Genomic DNA, 20541 nt, shown 5'->3' with positions numbered 1-20541 from the left:
AGGGTGAGCACAGTCAAGCAGTCAGTCATTGATCAGAATGCCACTAAGCAATGCACACCTGTAAATAAAAAGGTGTAACAGCCAGGGCTGTTGGGCTCTCTGGAAGGATATTGGGTCTTATAGCAGCTGAAGGGTGCAGACGGCAAAGGAACAGAACTTCTGAATTCCATCTTAAGTGCTGGAGTAGGATGTAACAGGTCAGATGAAGGAACACAAGAGCTGGGGTTCTATTTCCCATCACCGCAACTTGCAGGAAGTCACACAGGATGCCCAGTAATTAAAAGTGAACAAAGAAGTCTTTTTAAATTTTGATCCATTTGTACAAGCTAGGGCAGCACCCATCACACTTATAAAGACAACTGTCCTAAAAGAGGATGGGAGAGGGAGCTTCCTAGCTTTATCCTTCTCCAGAAGCCTCCCGCTTATTTAACACTGCTTCCACCATCAAAATCATACACGGCATCACATGTTAAACAATTGAACACAATGAATGCATGTCCAGCTACAGGATATACATACACAATGCCCTGCAGAACACTGAAGCGCGCACACAAACACACACTCTGATATGGCCCTCTATTGCCAAGTTGGGGGAGGGGGATGAGGGATGCCCATGTTTTTGAAAACATGATTTTCACCCAGGCAGATTTTCTTCTCCAGTTGATCAAATGTATGGTGCTGGAAAAGGAGGGGGATTGGCTTGGAGAGCAGGGGGTTTCTGAAGCACACACAGACATGCCTCCTTTCACAAGAAGTGCTAGATGGCCTGGAGAGAGATGCGCCCCAAAGGGAAGGCATTGTAGGAATGCTGACCATAGCACATGAGACGGCTAGTATATAAAAAGTATCTCTCGTTGGGTAAGGGGATGGAGCTTAAGAGGGTTCAGTGAGAGCTTCTGGCAGACAGTCTGATGGAGATGCTTTGTCAGTCTCTGCCCCATCGTCATGGTCATGGTGGTGGATATGGGCAGGGACCAGTGGCTCATAGGTCGTTATGGTAGCCGTCACTACAGTGTCATCAGGGGTCCTGTTTTCAAGGGCCATGTGGGTCTTTAGGTGCTTACGTAGATCAGAAGCACCCAGGAAGGCCTTAGAGCAGTGGGGACAAGCATGAGGACGGATCCCTGAATGGATGCGCTCATGTTTACGCAGCCCAGCCCGGTCTGAGAAACCTTTGCCACATTCGGAACATGGAAATGGGCGCAGACCAGGATGCAGCAGCCGTTCATGACGACGAAGTTCTTGGGCAGAGGCAAATGTGTCTCCGCACTCTCCACAAGCAGATACCACAGTGGCAATCACAATGGCTGACTGGTCGCCAGGGACTAAGTCCTGGTTACCAAGAGACATGGGCTTGTTGTCGTTGTTCTCATTGCCGTGAGTACGCTCGTGTTTCCTGAGGCTGGAGGACACCACGAACGCCTTGCCACAGAAGCCACACTTGAATGGTCGCTCACCGGAGTGGACACGATAGTGCTTTGTAAGGCTGGCCCGTTCAGCAAAACTCTTGCCACATTCCCCACACTGGTGAGGGCGTTGCCCTGAGTGCACCAGCAGGTGGCGTTTGAGATCCCACGAGGCCACAAAGCTCTTGTCACACTGGGAACACTTGTGGGGCCTCTCCCCCGTGTGAATGCGCTGGTGCATCGCAAGGTCAGCCGGTTGTCGGAAAGCCTTCCCACATTTGTCGCAGGCATACGGCTTGAGGCCCTGGTGGGCGCGCTGATGCCTGCGGAAGCTGGAAGGATCGCTGAACATGCGACCACATTGTGGACAAAGGAAAGGTTTCTCTCCAGAGTGGGTGCGCTGGTGGCTCTGGAAGGATGAAAGCTGGGTGAAGCCTTTGCCACAGAGGCCACAACGATATGGCTTGTGGGCAGCATGGATGCGCTGATGGCAGGCAAGCGAAGACGAGCGGGAGAAGGCCTTCCCACAGTCCTGGCACAGGAAGGGGCGTTCGCCAGTATGTGAGCGCTCATGGTTCTTGAGGTCTTTTAGTTCGGCATACGTCTTATGGCAGACCTCGCACTGGTAGGGGCGCAGGCCAGCATGAGTGCGACGGTGCTTACGGAAAACCGAGGGGTCAGCAAAACGCTTGTTGCACTCCCCACAGGAATATGGCTTCTCACCCGTGTGAGAGCGCTGGTGAATCTTCAGCTTGGACAGCGTGCCGTATCCCTTATGGCATTGCTGGCAGCGGAACGGCAGGTCTCCGGTGTGCCGGGCCATATGGACCCGGAGACAGACAGGCTGCATGAAGGCCTTGCCGCATTCGTGGCACACAAAAGGCCTCTCACCACTGTGGCTGCGTCCATGATTGCGCAGTTCAGGCGCTGTCTTATAGGCCTTGGCACAAAGCGTGCACTGGAATGGACGCTCTGTCTGGTGGCTGAGCTGGTGTTTGCGGAGCTGGCCACGGTCAGGGAAATCTTTTCTGCAGCTGGGGCAAGTGAGTTTGCTAGTCAAGCCATCGCTGGTGCCCGCCGTGTGGGACTTCAGGTGGCGCAACACTCGCGGCACACTGGGGAAGGTCTTGCTGCACGTCAGGCACTTGTAGCGCCGGCCAGACTGGACATAGCTGGCCTCTTCCTCCTCCTCCTCCTCCTCCAACTTCACCTCAACACCTACCTCTTCTTCCTCTGCCTCAGCCATCTTTGAAAAGAGTGCTGCCTGAAACAGACAAAACAACTCAGTGATGCGACAAGCAGCAAACCAGACTGTGTGCACTCAGGCCTCAGAACCACAGAAGGGGATCAAGGTGTGCAACATCAGGATCTGCAGTTGGCAGGCAGGAAAAAGCAATGTTTAAGGGAGAGCTGCAACATGCAGCACAATTCTGTCTTGTGCTGGAACAGGCAAGCTAGGAGGCCTGTGCCATGTCCAGTGCGAGATAAGACGCCAAAGTGGCTCAGCCAGAGGTAAGGGGAATCTCTTCCCCTTATCCTCAGGTAAGCCACTGCAGTCCCTATGGATCTCTGAGGTGGCGCAAGTCTGAGGAGAGCGGAGTGGCTTAAAGCCACTCTGCGCTACTCGGGAACAGGGGATGGGATCCGGCATTACAGCAGGATCCCAACCCCCCCTCCTGCTCCCCACCCATCCCTGGGACCACCCATCCACCACCCTGGAACGCCTCCCTCCTGCCTCCTCCCCGCCCACCCCAGAGCCTTGCATTGGCCGAGCTCGGCCGTTGCAAGGCTTGCCCCACAAGCCACTGTGGAGGCTGGTGAGCATCTCTGTGAGTCAGCGCACCTCCATGCGCTGGTGTGGCTTGCTCCTGAGAAAGCAAAAACGTGCTTTACGGAACATTAGCAACCCTCCTAGGCTGGGGCAAGGGACTTGCGTCAGCCTAACTCATGATTAGGATCGCGCCTTCAGTTGCAATTGCAAACCAGAAGTGAGACGCAATCGCTCCACTTTCGTTTTCTAAAGCCCAGGAAGCCCTGCAGAGTTCCACAGTGCTCCCCACACCCTGGAGGCTGTTGCAGGGACTGGTAAGTGTATGCCAACCCCTGCTCCTCCCTTAGCGATGTGATCCCATCGCGGATCACATCGCCTGCCTTCCCCCCACCCCCAGCTCTTTAAGAGGGCAGAGTCCAGGGCCCTCAGGCTGGGGCGTCGCAATGCCCCAGTTTGAGAACCACTGCACAAGAGGTTTTGCATCCCTTCTAAAGGTGCAGCAAGAGGAGAGGCCAGCCCCATGTACCCTCACTTCAGCACCACCCAACACAGCTCACTGCTGAGCCAAGTGCTCAAGAGCTTCAAGTCCTCCTTTCCCGCCCATCTCAAATGATCAATGGGACTTTCAAGTTAGAATGCCAGAGGGACTGCATATGCAATAGAGGAGCAAAACTGGCACAGATGAGCAGAGCAGGAAAAGGGCAACTGCCCTGCAGAGTTAAAAAAGGAGCAGCCTACGGTTTTATGGGGTTCCATGATTGGACAAACGAGTTCCTGTTCTATCAGGACCCTATGCAGCTAAGGGGTAGCGAGGTCCTAGTACATGTATGTAGGGATTTCTAGGCTAACCTATCTTTAAGCCTGGGGAGGCTGCAATCTTAAAAACAGCAAATTAAATGAATAGCCAAATTCCTTTGGGTAGGACTGGGGGTAGGAGATATCTATTCTATGCAAGGTAAGGGTGGGGCAAATATGCTGCTTTGAGAAGAGGCCATAGCTCAGCAGGAAGACATTGGGTTTGTCAGCAAAAGGTCTTCAGTTCTATGTCCCTCACAGCTTCTTCAGGCAGGGGCAGGAAAGATCCCCACATGAATCCCTGACTCACTGCTACCGGTCTGTGAAGAAAACACTGACTCAGATAGGCCAGGATCAGACTCCATAAAGAACAGCTGCTATGATCATAACTTTCAGCACTGGCAAGACTTCTATAGGTGCTGCTTTCAGAGGGCAGCTGTGACATTCACCACAGAGAAAACAACTGAGAGGTTCTTAAGAGATTTAATACACATTTATGCTATACACAATAGACTTGGTTTAAAAAGTCTTAATCTCAAGGGACTTTGTTGCTTTGTAAGAACTAGGAGGTATTTTTGATGGAACTGGGGGGAAAGGACCTGCCTATCAGACAAGGGAGCTTGGCTAAAGTCTCCAGGATGACTTTCAGCAATCACCTAGAAACCACAAGCAGATCTTGAGGAGTTGGTAACCTTCAAAGAGAAAGAGCTGAAATAACAAAAGGAAGCTGCAAGTACACTGGGATGCATTCAGCTCAAAAGGAAGCCCCCTGGGGTTCAGTGGGGCCTGCTCCTGGGAAGACTTTATAGGACTGAAGCCTTGACTTGGCTTTTAAGTTAAGAACTTAAGAAGAACCCTGCTGGATGAGAGCCAGGCTAGTCCAGCCTCCTGCATCTCCCAGCGGCTCTCCAGATGCCTCACGGAGCGGACAAGACAGCAGGAGACCTGCGCCCTGTGCCCTCCCTGCACCTGGCACTCTGAGCCAGCCTTCTGGAATCAGGAGGCTGCGCACACCCATCGCGGCCAGCAACCTGTATGGAGCTTTCCTCCAGAAATGCGTCCAACCCCCTTTTAAAGCAGGGCCGATGCCATCACCACACCCTGTGGCAGGGAGTTCCACAGACTCCCCCCCAAAGGCATGCAGGCCAGACGCCGCCCCAGGGCCAGTAGCAGGGAGTTCCACAGACCAAGGACTCTGTCCAGTCAGGCGGAAGGGACAGTGCGGGAACTAGGGTCTGCCCCTCCGCGAACGGGGTCCCCGCCTCCACAGGGAGACCGAGGGCTCCCCGGCAGCCAGGCGGGCGCGTGCTGGGAAAGCGGGGCAGACTCGCAAGCGCTCCACAGGGAGGCCGCCGGCCGGCCGGCGAGCAGACAAAGCGGGGCGTGCGCAGAATGGCGCTCTCTAGGACCGAGGGGCGCCCTCCCGCCCAGGCAGCGCGGAGGCTCCTGGCACCCCCCAGAGGGGCCCGAGCCGGCGCTGCCCCTGCCGCCGTCGCGCCCGGGCCAGGCCGAGCAGGGCAGAGCCGCGCCGGCGCCCGAGGGGATGCGGTGCCGGCTGGCCAGCCGACAGAGGCCGTGTGAGTTGGCGGTCTCTAGGACCGGGCAGGAGCGCCTCCTAGGTGGCGGCGAGGCGAGGCGGGCCGGGAGGGGGAACGGGCCCGTGCGGCGGGGCCGGCCTGCGAGGGGCGCCGAGGCAGCACGGCCTTCCCCTTACCTGCCGCCTCCTCTATCTGCCGCCCGCCGCCTCCACCGCAGCGCCATCCGGGGGGCGCTGGGACCCGGGGGAGGACGCGAGGGAAGCCGGGAGGCGCTGCTCTCCTCCCGCGGCTCCGCCTCCGCCTCGTGCAGGGAGCCCAGCCAGGCCCGCGCGGAGCCCTCCGCTCACCTGGCCCCTCGGAGACAGGCCCGTGCCGTCCAGCCGCCGGGCGCTGCGGAGGCCCCACCGGGGGGCCCCGGCCCCCGGGTCCTCCTCCCCGCCGCCAGCGCAGGCCCCGCCTCACACGCAGCCTCGGCCGGTGGCAGAGCAGTCCCGGCGGCGGGGGCAGCCCAGCCCCGGCGGGCTACTCAGGAGCCAGTGCCGTCATGTTCTGCGGGCCGGGGGGCTCTGGCTCCCTCCTCGCGCAGTGCCGGCAATGCGGAACTAAGCACACCGCCCCCCTGTCGCGGGGGGCCTCATCCCTGCGACACGCCGCGCGAGGGCAGGAAGCCCCACGCCACACACGCCCGCCACTTCCGGTGGAAACCCTATTTAGGGTTTACACCCGTCCATCTCCACAGCAACGGGGCTTCCGTGACTCTATGGCCCTCGCTGGTCGCTCTAGGTCACTGCATCTCCATGGTAAGCACCTAGTCTGCGTCGAAAGCTAGACCGGAAGTGGAGTGTGCGTTGCGTCGGCGCGGGATCGCAGCATTCTTTCCACTTCCGGTCTACAACGGACCGGCTTTTCACTTGGGGGTTGCCATAGAGACGCTGCGGCCTAGAGCGGCGCCAGCCTGAGGTTCCCCCCACTTGCGTGCAGAACCTGCTGGTGCTTCCTCGGCACGGCTTCCTCCTGCCTCTGCGGTGTGGGGAAGGCTTTGGAGGGGACCCTTCCCGTCACGGGCAGGAGAGCCCCGCCGGAAGTGGAACCGGGGGAGGACTTTGGAGGCGCACATTTCCTGTTTCCTAGCAACAAAAGGAAGTGTTGGTGGCTGCCCGGCCTCTGGGACTGCTCCGGGCCCGGCCTCTGGGCTCCAGGCGGAGGCTGCTGGGGCCCCTGCCCTGCCCCGGCCCGCGTCCTGGGTCCCGGGAGAGCCTGGGCGCGGCCTTTCCCTCGGGGCGCAAGAGGGTCCCACCAGGGCTGGCCGAGCCGCCTCCCTCACAGCCGGCCCCCTCAGGAGCCTGCAGCGGTGGGCAAGGGGGGAGGAGGACAGGGCCGCCCTGCCCTGTTCTGCGCTCCTGGGAGCCGAGGCAGCGCCAGCAGCAGGAGGAAGGCAAGGAGGGGCCAGCCCCTGCCTCACGGCTGACCCCTGAACAACCAGCAGAGTGAGGCCCCCAGACCGCCACTGGTGACTGCAACCCAGGCGCCGACCTCGCCTCCAGTGTCCCGGCCCTTCCCCCTCCCCTGGACACTGTATGCCTGCTCCTGCACGCCTGGCCCTGGGGCCCCCCAGAGAGCCGTCTCTCCACTCCAACTCTACTGCAACCCTGCGTTGACCTCCCCCAGCACAGAACCTCTGCCTGCGCTTGCGAGACTGGGAGTCAGGCCGCTGCAAAGTACTTCTGGAAACTCACAACTGTACCTGGAGCTTTCCCAGCCTCCACACACTCAGGGTCTTCTTGTTTCTCTGCCCTTTGGCTTTTACCTCCTGAACTGAGGACGGGACTCTGAAGGATCTCCCCAAGGTCTCCTTCCCTCTGCTCCAGAACAGTCAGTACAGCCGTTCAAGTCCTGTGATGCAGCCTGCACCGGTTTAGGAACACATCCCCCCCAGCTGCCATTCTGGATCTGCTCAGCTTAATATGCCGCCTCTTGGACTGTTTTCCACCTTTGGGGAAGACGGTTCTTTTCCACTCCTTGCGTTCGAGAAACACTGTGCTCACCTGGCCTGCTCAGCGTGATCTGAGAGGTAAGAAAGCTGGAGCTGTTCACAGCAATGTCTGAAGTCCTGCACTATCGTTATTCCCTTACGTAAGCAGCACAACAGTGTCTTTCTGGGGCGCCTTTTGGCCTGAAGTGCTTTCCAGCAGCATTGTCATGTGAGAAAATGTTGTGGGAAAATCAGAGCTGCAGAAATAAAAACCAGTCTGTCACATGTATAAAAAAAGCTCCATTCCTTGGACCACACAGGCTTTCCAGAACTGGGTCCTCCCTCCTATTTATGTCAATCTATCATAACTATTGGAGAAAGTGTAACCTTGTAATCAGTCTACTCTTTTTTCCAGCTGGGAAGAGAATGCAGAGTCTTTTCTCTTCATCTGTCCTGACTCATGAAATCCTCCCTTTGTTAGATAGAGATCCTGGTTCTAGTACACCCAACTGTATACAAATGCACCGCTTCCTTTCCAAAGTCAGTGATTTAATTTTATTTCCACATTTTTATACCACCCTTCCTCTACAGAACTCAGGGCAGTGTACACAGTGCTCCCCTCCTTTTGTCCTCACAACAATCCTGTGAGGTAGGTGAGGCTGAGAGAAAGGCCCGAGGTCACCCAGGAAGCTTTATGTCTGAGGCGGGGTTTGAAGCTGGATCTTCCAGGTCTAAGTCCACCTCCTAAACCACTGCACCACCTGGCTCCCTGGTGATCTTCCCCCCAGGTGTTATCTTGATCTTCTTGCACTACACCACATTTTTCTTTGACTTGCAGTTTATGCTCAGAGACTTATATGTGCATACTTCAGTCCAGGGAAGACCACGTGACTTTCTCATAATATTCATTCTCACACCCATTCTGCAACAAAGTTCATTTTGGAAAGAGGGGAATTAAGACAAATATAACAAGAAAATAAGAGTTGCTGTGTTAGATCAGACCAAGCTCCTTACAGTCTAGTATTTTAGGGAGTTTGCATGAAGATGATGATGTTCCCCTGCGGTTTGTCCCTGGCATCAGGTGTTCAAAGGTATACTGCCTCTGTCCGTGGAGACTCAGTGTAGCTGCCTCAGTTCATAGCTTTGAATAGCTCTGTCCTCCATGACTTAGTCCAACCCTCTTCCCTCCAAAAACAGGTGTCTGTCAGGGTTTGGATTAGTGAATTTCTTAAATGTATTGTGTATTTGTCAGAATTTTGTCACACATTTTAATAAGCATTCAAAGAACTGACAATTTATTATAAAATAAAACATTTCGCAATAATTTTAATTAAGATTAAAGAGGGTATTGTTTTTTCTTGTCGTGACCAATCAGATATTTCTGGAAATCCACAAGTAAGGGTACAAGGGCTATTTGCTGTTTGGCCCTCTTAGTGTGTATTGCTTCTGAGAATCAGTTTAGCTATCTTGATTATGAACCCTTGATAGACTTGTGACCCTGCTCACTTTTGAAATCTATCTAAGCAACCACCCGCACATCATGTGGCAGTGAGTTTCACAAGTTAGTTCTGCATTGCCCAAACAAGGGCTTCCTTATGGCATTGCTGAATTTACTACCAATCACCTTCTTCACCAACTGATGCCAAAGTCTAGTATTCCGTGGAAGGGAGAAGCATGATTTGGAGAATGTCACTCACTGAAAGTCAAACTGGATGTGACATTTAACATATTGCTATCTTTCCACTTGGGTTTATAGAAACCTGGATAAAAGATGTGAGTGATCCAGGTGGGCAGCGCAGTGAGAGAGAGAGAGGAAACCCTTTTACCTATATTACAGTCCTGATGAAAATTCCCAACCCCCACCTGAAACTGCCCTAGGAGGGAAGTTTCCCTTTGGCACCCATAGAAGCTTTCCATCAGCAGCAAATATGAGCTGCTGCAGGATGGGTGGACATTTTATTGGTTCACGGCACAGGTCAAAAGAGCTAACCCCCCACTCACCCACTCACATACCATCCTAGTATTGGTTCTGACCCAGACTGCACAACTGCGGGGGAGTTTTTACACAAAGAGAAAGACAGTGTTGCGTTTTACACAAAGAGAAAGACAGTGATGTGGGGGGGGGGAGTGACCCACATCAGAAATGGACCATGTAAGGGATTGTTCTTTCCCATGTACCATTTTCTCAGTCAGCGTTGCTGCTTGGAAGCTTCACTGCTTTATAACACACTCTCTACTCCCGGGAAAGGGGGGGGGGGAGAAGAGACAAAATTTTCAACAAGAGAATGGCATGTAGGGGAAAGAGAACCTTGCTGCATGCCCTGTTTCTGAACAAGGTCAGCTTCCTGCATCATAGTTGTTGACAAGAGAAGAAGAGTCCTTCTGGTTGGGAGTACACCTCCATTGTACAATTTGCGTGCGCTGCTAGTTTGGCCTTGAATCCCTTTTTAAACTGAAAATGCTGGGGATTGAGTCTGGAACCTTGTGTATGCAAAACATGTGCTCTGCCATGGAGCTTTGGTTCTTCCCCTTGCGTGACCTGTAGACTCCAGAGAGGTCAGATGGATTTTTTGGTGTTTGTGTATTAAACAGGATGTTGCAGACAAACAGCAGAAGCAGATGAGGTGCACAACAGGCATTCTCTTTGGAAGTAATTTGGGTGCTGGATTTCAGTGAAAGAGCTAGTGTTCCTTTCTGAATGGGTGGGGGCTATGGAGGAGTCTGTGTTTGGTGTGCAGTGTGGCAGGGGCTGCCAGCCTATTGGCTGTTTCTGTTTCATTGGGTTAGAGAAGGGACTTCCTACAGAACTGTGAGGTTGTGCTCTTAAGGGGCAGGGACTGAACATTAGCAAAATGTCACAGGCAGCTGAGCACGCAGTGAGTTGAGTTTGGGAGTTCCAACAGAATGGAAACCCAAGTTGGATGCAATGCTTGGCTAGATCCATGGACAGGTAAATGGCAGGCCAGAGAGTTAGTCAAAAATGTTGCCCAGGGTATGTTTGGAATGAGGCTCTGGGTAGGCAGACTGGGTAGGAGAAGAATGGGGAAATAAGTTTTTATGTATTTGAAACAGTTACCTCTTACCAACCCAAAATCTTAAGGTGGCTTACAGTACCCATCTAAAAATACAACATTATGTAAAAAATAAAAATAAAAAGTATCCAGCTGCAGACTTACCTGGGTGGCTAGAAAGGTCTCACAGCAAGGTCAGCAGCTAAGAAGTTTGCAGGCCTGAGCAGGCACCTGAGGACAAGCCGAGCAGGCATTTTTCTAGGCTTGCCTCAGCTGCCACAATTGAGCACGTGGGGGGGGGCAGCTGGGAGAGTAGGCAGGCAGCAGGAAGGGAAGGGGGAAAGCCAGCTACAAAAGGGCCTGCCCACCCGTGATGAGGAACCTTTGGGAGAAGGAGCTGAGGGAGGCAAAGAGACCTAGTTTATTGAGTTCTAGCCACAACTTCCCTGGGAGGCCTCTTGAATCCTCATGGTGGAGGAGACAGGATGTCTCAGCCTCTTTCCTACCCCAGCTCTGAGGTGGCACTAAAGGTTCTGCCTGCTCCACAGTGGTTTACCACCCCCACAAGTGCTCAGTTCTGAAGGGGCTGCACTTTCCCTGCAGTGCGGACCACTTATTGCGATACTTTGAGGCATTGACAAACCCTGCCAGTGGCAGGGTGACAGCGACGCAGCCTTGTAAAGCATAAAAGTATACAAATTCAAAAAGCAAATTAAAAGCACGCACATTTGAAATACAATAAGCAGTAGGACTGGCGCCAAAGTGGAAACCAGAAACGGCTAATTGCCCACAGGAAGAGATGCACACAATCACAGTACTAAAAACAGAAGCACAGTTATAACAAAGAGCAGTGAGAAACAATGCAATGAAGCCTTGCAAAGACTCTGGGGATCCGTTCTGGATACACGGGCACCCAGTAGTCCTTCCGTTTCAATAAATATCTTCAGGTAATTGGAGTGTAGCTCCATCTATAACTTCAAAACCAAACTGCAAACGGGTCTCTATACTTACAAGAACCTGCACCAGTTAGTAGACTCTGCAAATGGCCCCGGATCTGTAGGATCCTGTTATATGAATAGTAATTTCATAACCTTTGTTGCAGCAGCTAAGCAAGTGAGCCTGCTTTCAGACAAAGACCCAGCCAGATCCAGAAGCGTTTTTAGCCAGCCAAGTCAGGAGGAGCCAAAGAGCTTCCTGGAGTGGAGCCATGCTGCAGCCTGGGGGGACCGATGCTTGTCATTAGAAAGAAAAATAAGAAATAGAAAAAATGATAATATTGGATGTATGTTGTTCCCCACTGTGGCCCCTAATGTTCTGGTGCAGGTGATATTATTCAGCCTGATAATGAGGGATTTCCTAACACTTTTGTTTTGTCTCTATAGGTCTTGGGATTAGAGCTTTTGGGAAGAAAAACACCACTTTGGGACTATGCAATGGGATCATCCTTTGTACCAGAAGGCCTGTGGCTTGCCCTTTAAAGAGAGTGGGAAGCAAGGAGGATATCTTCCAATGTGAGCGATGGCCGAGGGGGATGCTGCCCTGACCTGTGAACAGTCTGCTGGGCAGGAGGAGCGTCCGTACAAGTGCAAGCAGTGCCCACGAAGTTACCGCCATGCTGGCAGCCTGGTGAACCACCGACGCACCCACGAGGTGGGCCTCTTTCGCTGCCTGCTGTGCCACAAGGATTTCTCCAACCCCATGGCCCTCAAGAGCCACCTCCGCACCCATACGGAGGAGAAGCGCTACAAGTGCCGGGATTGTGGCCGAGGCTTCCGGGCATCTTCCCAGCTTACTAGCCACCGCTGTCTGGCTCGCGCCAACCGGGACCAGGAGGAGGAAGAGGGGAGTAATGGCGGGAGCTATGCTTTCCAGAGGAGCCAAGACACTTCTTCGTCAGATGCCGATACCTGTTCAGGGATGGAAGGGGGTGGTAGTGGGAGCCTACTGACTAACCTGGAGAAGTACATTGCTGAGTCAGTGGTGCCAGCAGACTTTTCTCACTTGGAGTTCCCCATCAAGATGGAATCGGAGACTGAGGAGTTGCAGAGAGAAAAGGAGGCGGGACTTGGGGCTGCAGCTGTGGACGAGCGGCGCTACAAGTGCAACCAATGTGACAAGGCATACAAGCATGCCGGCAGCCTAACCAATCACAAGCAGAGTCACACTCTTGGTGTGTACCAGTGTGCCATGTGCTACAAGGAGTTTTCCAACCTCATGGCGCTGAAGAGCCACACTCGCCTTCACTCGGAGTATCGGCCATACAAGTGCCGGTTTTGCCACAAAGCCTTCCGGCTCCCCTCCGAGCTGCTGAGCCACCAGAAAGCTCATGACCAAGACGAGAGTGGGATGACAGGCCTACCAGCCTGGGAGGGCTCTGAACGCAGTATCTGGGAGGAGGAGTCCATAGAGACTTCAGCGAAGCTAGATATCTACCAGCCTCCTCCAACAGGCACAAACTGTGGCGAGAGTGCCCCCTGTAGCCTCAAAGACTCCTCCAAGGCAGGAGGTGGTGAACGCTGCAACCCAGATGGGGAACTTTGTGTTCGATGTGGTGGGACCTTTGCTGATGAGGAGGAACTGAAGGGACACAGCTGCCTCTACCCAGAAGAGGCAGATGAAGAGGAAGAGGAAGGCAGCACCCCCTCACAGCTGGCACCCGACACCAATGGGGGGTGGGAAGCTAGTTTGAAAGTTGAGGAAAGCTATCCCATGTCTGAGGAGCGTCCCTTCCGTTGTGGGGATTGTGGCAGGACTTATCGGCATGCAGGGAGCCTCATTAACCATAGGAAGAGTCACCAGATTGGGGTGTACAGCTGTAGTGTCTGCTCTAAACAGCTCTACAATCTGGCTGCCTTGAAGAACCACTTGCGGGTCCACCTCAAAGCCAAGCTTGGCTCACCAGCACCAGAAGAGGCCTCCCAACATCCTTCCACTTTATTGGACCCAGGCAGAGAGGAGGACAGCCATGAGGATCCTGGAAACTGCCATGTACAACCTCTGGATGTCTGGGGAGGAGCCTCTTGTCCAAAGGAGGAGGAAGAAAGAGGTGCTGGGGAGGAAGAGCGGCCTTACCGATGTGAAGATTGTGGGCGGAGTTACCGGCATCGGGGCAGTCTCGTGAACCATCGCCACACCCATCAGACAGGGATCTTCCAGTGCTCAATCTGCCCTAAGCAGTACTCCAACCTCATGGCACTCCGAAATCATGTCCGTGTGCATTTGCGGGCAGCCCGCATGAGCAGCAAGGAGCATGGAGGCGGCCTGTCCTGCAGTAGCTGTGGGGAGAGCTTCGAGGAGGAGGCCGAGTTCCAGCTCCATCAGCTGCGCCACCTGGCCTGTTCCGAAGACACAGACGTGGCAATGGTTCCCAGGCTTGGTGGCTTTCACCTGCAGGAGGCAGATCTTCTCCAGGCTATCAAACAGGATGTGGAAGCCTTAGAGAAAGGGGTGGCTGTGGCCGAGGATGTCCTCCCTTCCTCTGAGGTGGCACATGTTTGCAGCCAATGCGGTGTTTCCTTTGCCAGTGAGACCAGCCTGCAGAATCATACCCTGCAGCATAGCAGTGAAGGGGAACCGCCAGAAGGGATGACAGAGAGGGTTGAGTCCCCCCTTCCCATACTGCGGCTCTACGGATGTGATCTCTGTGGCAAATCGTACCGGCATTCGGGGAGCTTGATTAACCACAAGCAGACTCACCAGACGGGTGACTTCAGCTGCTCAGTTTGCAGCAAGCATTTCCAGAATGTCGCCTCACTCAAGAGCCACTTGCGAGGACATCAGAAGCCCAGGAGGGGACAGCCTGAGGTGGTGGTAACAACAAACGAGGACGAGGAGGCAGAAGCAGAAGATGGAGCCGCCATGCCTGGGATACTGCCTTTGGGGAGTGAGTTCAAAGATGGCTGTGATGTTCTAGAAGACGGTGTTGTACTGAATGGCTGGCAGTCCCAGTCTGACACTCCCTCGCCGTTGCCAGCGGAAGCCGAGGGGTTTCCCTACCTGTGCGAGGTATGTGGGGTGGGCTTTGACCAGGCCAGCAATTTGGTGATCCACAAGCAGACCCATCAGACAGGCATCTATCAGTGCTCCCTCTGTCCCAAAGAGTATTCCAGCTTTCTGGCTCTGAAGAACCACTTCCATGGGCATGCCAAGGCCACAGCATCCAGCCAGGGCAGCCTTCCTGGGGAAGGCAATGCTGAGGAACAGCCCTTTCTCTGCAGTCTCTGTGGCATGATCTTTCCCAGCAACGAGGACCTCCAGCACCATCACAACCTATCTCATGAAGAAGGTGAAGCCCAAGAAGATCCAGGGCACAAAGCAGGAATAAAAGAGGGGACTGAGGTCCAGTTGGAGGAGGCAGCAGATCAAGAGGAGGAGCAACTCCTTTCTCACATTTGTGGCTACTGTGGTCAGCCATTTGATGATATCACCAGCTTGGAAGAGCACAGTGAGGGGCATCAGGAGGAGAAGGCTGCTGCCTTGGCTGACACCTCCATCCAGCTCAGACGAGCTCCTCGGCTAGAGGAGGACCAGCCACCCCCAGCACTGGTGGAAGTGTCCGCTGGTGCCAGTGAATCCCTGGACAACCGTCCTTATGCATGTGGTCAGTGTGGCAAGACCTACCGGCATGGTGGCAGTTTGGTCAATCACAAGAAGATCCACCAGGTTGGAGACTACCAATGTGGTGTCTGCTGCCGACAGTACCCCAATATGTCTGCCTACCGGAACCACCTCCGGAACCATCCAAGATGCAAGCTGAATGGTAGTGTGCCGGAAATCCGGCCACCGGCTTCTGTAGGAGGAGAAGGGCTACCTGCTAGTTATGTGCCACTGAAGGAGGAAACCGTCATTGAAAGTGTTATGGAACATCAAAGGGGGAAAGACCCATCAAACTCTTCCTCTCTCATGTCTCCTTGTGGAGAGAAAACATTAGGACAAAAAGAAGTGTTGAATGCCAGCCAGTCTGAGAGCAGAAAGACCCAGGTGTGTGAGGAGGCTTTTGAGGGAGAGGTAGCCCTGGAGGCCCATCAGGCTCTTCATCTTGCAAAAGAAGAGAAAGATGCAGAAGAGGAAGACGTGGCAAGAGGCGGGGAAAATGGTGGTCCTTGTGCTGAAGAAGACGGCTCACCACTGGAAAGGCCCTTCCAATGTGATATTTGTGGGCGCAGCTACAAGCACGCAGGCAGCCTGATCAATCACAAGCAAACTCACAAGACGGGGCTTTTCCATTGCAGTGTCTGCCAGAAGCAGTTTTACAACCTCATGGCTCTCAAGAACCACAACCGCACCCACTTCGAAACCAAACGTTACCGATGCCCAGAGTGTCCCAAGGCTTTCCGGCTCCAGAAGCAACTGGCCAGCCACCAGAGGGTCCACCGTGACAGGAAATGGGATCCCTCTCCCCACCCTTCCAGGAGGACTGCTCATGCCAAGCGGGCAGGAAAACCTGAGAATTCAACCCACCCTCTCAACACCACCAAGCATCGCCTAGACCCTGAAGAGCGTCCGTACCGATGTAAGGAGTGTGGGCGCACGTACCGCCATGCAGGCAGCCTACTCAACCACCAGAAGAGCCACAAGACTGGGCACTTCGCCTGCCCCCTGTGCAGTAAGGCCTATCCCAATCTTATGTCTCTCAAAAACCACCAGCGTATCCACTACGAAGTCAAGCGCCACCAATGTCAGGATTGCGGCAAAGCCTTCAAGTGGCAGCGGCAACTGCTCAGGCACCAGCGCCGACCTCATGCCTGTGGCAGGAGTACCTTGGGACACGAACGTGAGAAGAGCAAAGTGGCTTCTCCAAGGGAGTCGGGCAGCAGCTGTGGTGAGACTCCTGGTGGCCCCCTCCAGTGTTCTTTGTGCCCCAAACAGTTTCCCAACCACACTTCTCTAAAGAACCACAGTCGTGTGCACACAAAGAAACGGTTTGAGTGCTCACAGTGTGGCAAAGCTTACGGGGCCTCGCGAGATCTGATGCGGCACCTAAGGAGGCACCAGGCTGAGGCAACAGATGTTGCCAAGGATGGCTGTTCCTCCCCTTGTCTTGTGGTAGACAATAAGCCTGTGGAGGAGCGGCCCTACAAGTGTAACAGTTGTGAGAGGACGTATCGCCATGCCGGTAGTCTGCTAAACCACAAGAAGGCCCACACGACCGGCCTCTATCAATGCCCCACGTGCCAGAAGGAGTTCTACAATCTCCTTGCCCTCAAAAACCACCTGCACGTTCATACGAACAAGAAGCGCCACAGGTGCCCCCATTGTGGCAAAGCCTTCCGAACTGCTAGGCGCTTGGCTGCTCATGCTAAAGTTCATGGTGGGCCAAAGGAGCAAGGGCCTTTCACCTGCACTGTCTGCTCAAAAAGGTTCTCACATCACCTCAGCCTCCGGCAGCACCAACTGTTGCACGCTAAGGACGATGGGCACCCTGAGGCTGGGGGTGTTGCCACAGGGGAAGGGAGCTGAGCGTGTTGGCACATGTGTGAAGTATGTGTCAAGAATTATATGGCAGGGAGAGCAGGCTGCAAGGAATTGGGAAGTTGGCTGGTTGGGTAGATGTGTCCAGGGGAACAATTGTCCAGGCATTGAGAGGAAGGAAAAGAATAAGGGGTGTGCATATGAGGGCAAAGGGGCACACCAGCGAATGATGGTATTGGGCAAATGGGGTGCATGATTCCCTGTAGAGCGTCAGGTCAGGAAATGTAGTGGGTATGAACTCTTTCCCCTTAGTGGAATGCTGCACTGAGCACTCCTAACTGTACCTCTTTCGTGTCCCTTGAAAACGTCCCCCCACAGCAATTTGTACCTTTTTGGTCTTGGATCCTATTTGGAGAACGGAATCTTAGCACCCTTGGAACATTTCAAGCATGTGCTCAAATCCCCCACAAATTTGAGTTTTCAGACTTTTTTTAGCCTTTTAAATCTGTTTTGAAAGTCGGATTAGTAGCAACCCCCATGTTTAAACCCCATAGGCATTTCAGTTACTGGTTTTTTAGTTTGGGGTATTTTTTTAATCACAAAAGTATTGTCCTAAAATAGAGGAGGAAAGAGTTAACTTTTGTTGCTGAACAAAGATACACACAAGCTCTTGATGTGGAGCAATTATTTCAATTACTACCTCCTTAACTGGGGAAAAAAACTTGTCCTCATTGTGAAAGAATACCAAGTTGTTTAAGACCTACCCAAAACAGAGGCAACTTGAGCTCTTTGAGAGCAATTTAAAACAAATTAACTAAATGATCATTGTGTTAGAATGGATTTTTAGAGGCAGCTCAATTAAAGTTTTTGTGTTTACACGAGTAAACAAACTGTTCTTTGCAAAATTGGGGCAGCTTTGGTTGTCAGCTCCAGTGACATGAATGGGAGAATGAAATGTTCACCATCTGCAAGAAATGGTCAAATTCTTTACAGCCTTCAGGAAAATAACATTTTGGGGGAGTGCAGCCATCAGCCTATCTGTACCCGTGTGCTCTGTAGCACATACTTGTTGCACAAGGCTCTTCAGACCTGTCTGGGTGTTGCCGCCAACCCACCTCTTGAGCTACAGTCCATTCACCCATAATGTCAATAATTTTTTGAAACACTAAGGAGAGGAGACTTGTGGTCATCAGTGCTCCAGCTGAAGTCAGTCCTTTGCATGAGTCTCATGTTGATCCTGAGAAGTGGTGGTTAGAGAATTTTGGGTTATTTTCTTGAGCCATTCTCTTAATCCTGTTGGCTTCTTAACAAATTTTGGTTTTTGACACGCTTGTGGGTTGTAGCCAAGGAAAGTTATATCTAACCACAATTTAAATCAATAGAAATATCTAACCACCCTTTAAATCAATAGAAGAGTTAACTGTGACTAACTGAAGTCCTATTAATTTCAGTGAGGTTAAGGTCCAATCCTTTCCAGCTTTCCAGCACTGATGCAATCACAATGCAGCCCTGAAGTAAGGGAACAAATGTTCCCTTATCTTGCGGAGGCCTCTGTAACTGCCCCACCATCACCCCTGGATGCAACAGATGCCCCAGCTGCATCAGTGCTGGAAAGTTAAATAGGATTGGGCCCAAGTAGGACTCACTCACTTGGGTACAACCCTTATAATCTATCCGTGCATTCATAAGAATTGCACTGTAGAGTCCCTGCTAGGCTTCTGCCACTTCAAACTGCAGATGAAGATCTGACCACATCGGTAGCTCCCTGCACTGACAAAACTAACCTATCTGGGAGAAGGCCACACTAGAACTTGCCCAACATCTTAGTTTTCTCTTACATGCAATGAAGCTTTTCTCTCTCTCTTACAAAGAAAAGCATTGAGCTGTGCTATAACCTCCGTCCCCGCCCTGGTTTGAAGTGGTGTGGTTCCCACAGGGCTCTACCACCTGATGATTCTGAATGCATTGCTGAGGGCTTACACTTATTACCTAAAAGGGATGTTCTTAGTTGTATTGGTCTACTATGAGGTTGTAGAAAGGGAATCATTTACATTTAAATAATTTTTAAGCTTTTTGAAACAAGAGGTCTAGAAACTTGACTGCTGCTAGTCTTTCCTCTCCTGTGGGGGGGTTGGCAAGTTCAAAAAGGATCCCAATGCTCCGGTGCTGTTCCTAAGCCAACTCCATCATTTTCTCATCTGGGCAGAATTTCCTAAGTGTGTTGCAGGTGAACACGTACTGAGCCCAAGTCTCAAAATGGAAGCCATCTAAATTCTTCAGTGACTCAGTTCAGTGAAAAAGTAGCAATTTTTAAAGTAGTTGAGTATTCTCAATTGTGATGAATGTTTTCTAGAATTTCTAACATAGTTGGGTAATATTTTTTATTGGGGTGGGAGGGATACGTGTGTCTGTTTTTTCTTTAATTTTGCCAACAAACAGTTCTCCCCCCTCTTTTTTATGAAATTCACACATACTAAATGTTGAATCTCTTGTCTTATTTGATGTACTGTTTTCAGCAACTGACAGCTTGGCTCTTGGTTAGGGAAACACATCCCTCATGAAACAACACATTTCCAATTTCTTATGTTTTGAAAAGCTCCCCTCCACTCTTCCTCCTTAAAACACTTCTCTAAATATCAGCGTTCAGTATGTAATTTCATGTCCTCCAGTTAAATGTGCTGGGAAAAGAAAAAAATGGGGGAGGTGCCATAAGAGTAACTTTGACTTATTAGTTTTAAGCCTCCTGATCTCACCACCTCCAACTCACTAGTTCTCACTGCCCTTCCAGAGATGGGGGGAGACAACCCAGAATTTCCTACTCTACCCTACTGAGCCCCACAGTTCTGAGAGATGTGGGTTCCCCCCAGGTACTGTAATAGAATGAAATCAATTTGCTAGGGTATCTGGCACCCCCTGGTGGCCATACCTAGTTGTGACATTTAAAAACTGCAAATAAATTGTTCTTGGTTTCTAAAAAAAGTGTTTCTCCTTTCTCTGTTTGGCAGATGCACTCAAACTGCATGGACACTTGCCCCATTTCAACAGGATGCCACTGGTGTGTGTTGAAAGACAAATCTGGGATATAGTTCTGCATGCTCACAAGCAACTTCCCAGAGACTTCAAGTCTCCATTGGTGGATTGATTTCATGTGCACATGCACCCATGGACACATGAATAGGCTCACTGACTGTTTCTGTGACCTCACTAGCAATTCTCTTGCCATTTACAACATTTCCGAGCAGATGTTTTGGATGCATTACTAGTCTGCACATGCACAGTAAATGAGAGGGCTCTGTATCTCCTTTCCAAAACCCTTAAAGACTATCCGGGTATTTAGTAGACATCCTCTTTTAGCAGCACATTTAATTTCTAATTAGGTAAGAAGGAGGACTAAAGATGGGACCCAGAGTAATCCCTCCATGAACAGGAGCTCCCCTTCTTAACATGGTAAACCTTTCAAGGTTGTGGAAACAGCAAAAATGTTTCTGTTTCAGCTTTGGAAGTCTAACCTCCATCATCCCTAAGAAATTATCTCTCTGCTGGGAGGTGTATGCATATCTCCATTTTAAGAGAGAAAGCAAACAGTCCCATATTCCCCCATGTACCCACAGGGTGGATGTAAACTATTAAAAAGAGT

The 20541-nt window shown here is 52.1% G+C and overlaps 2 protein-coding genes across 2 annotated transcripts; one reads left to right on the top strand and one right to left on the bottom strand.

Annotated features, from left to right (window-relative positions):
• Nucleotides 1–277: 277 nt before the first annotated feature.
• ZNF668 (zinc finger protein 668) lies at nucleotides 278–6288 on the bottom strand. The gene is made up of 2 exons (XM_066629229.1): nucleotides 5858–6288; nucleotides 278–2670 (listed from the first exon to the last, which is right to left on the bottom strand). Exon 2 carries the CDS (start codon nucleotides 2650–2652, stop codon nucleotides 874–876), a length of 1779 nt encoding a protein of 592 aa, XP_066485326.1. The 5' UTR covers nucleotides 2653–2670; nucleotides 5858–6288; the 3' UTR covers nucleotides 278–873.
• Nucleotides 6289–6687: 399 nt separating this feature from the next.
• Nucleotides 6688–18165, top strand: ZNF646 (zinc finger protein 646). Its single transcript, XM_066629223.1, has 2 exons — nucleotides 6688–7581; nucleotides 11876–18165. Exon 2 carries the CDS (start codon nucleotides 12012–12014, stop codon nucleotides 16950–16952), a length of 4941 nt encoding a protein of 1646 aa, XP_066485320.1. The 5' UTR covers nucleotides 6688–7581; nucleotides 11876–12011; the 3' UTR covers nucleotides 16953–18165.
• Nucleotides 18166–20541: the final 2376 nt, after the last annotated feature.

The sequence above is a fragment of the Tiliqua scincoides genome, chromosome 5, assembly GCF_035046505.1.
Source record: "Tiliqua scincoides isolate rTilSci1 chromosome 5, rTilSci1.hap2, whole genome shotgun sequence".
In the NCBI taxonomy this organism is placed as follows: Eukaryota; Metazoa; Chordata; class Lepidosauria; order Squamata; family Scincidae; genus Tiliqua; species Tiliqua scincoides.
The sequence above is the reverse complement of the archived record's forward strand: the minus strand, read 5'-3'. Positions and strand labels throughout refer to the sequence as shown.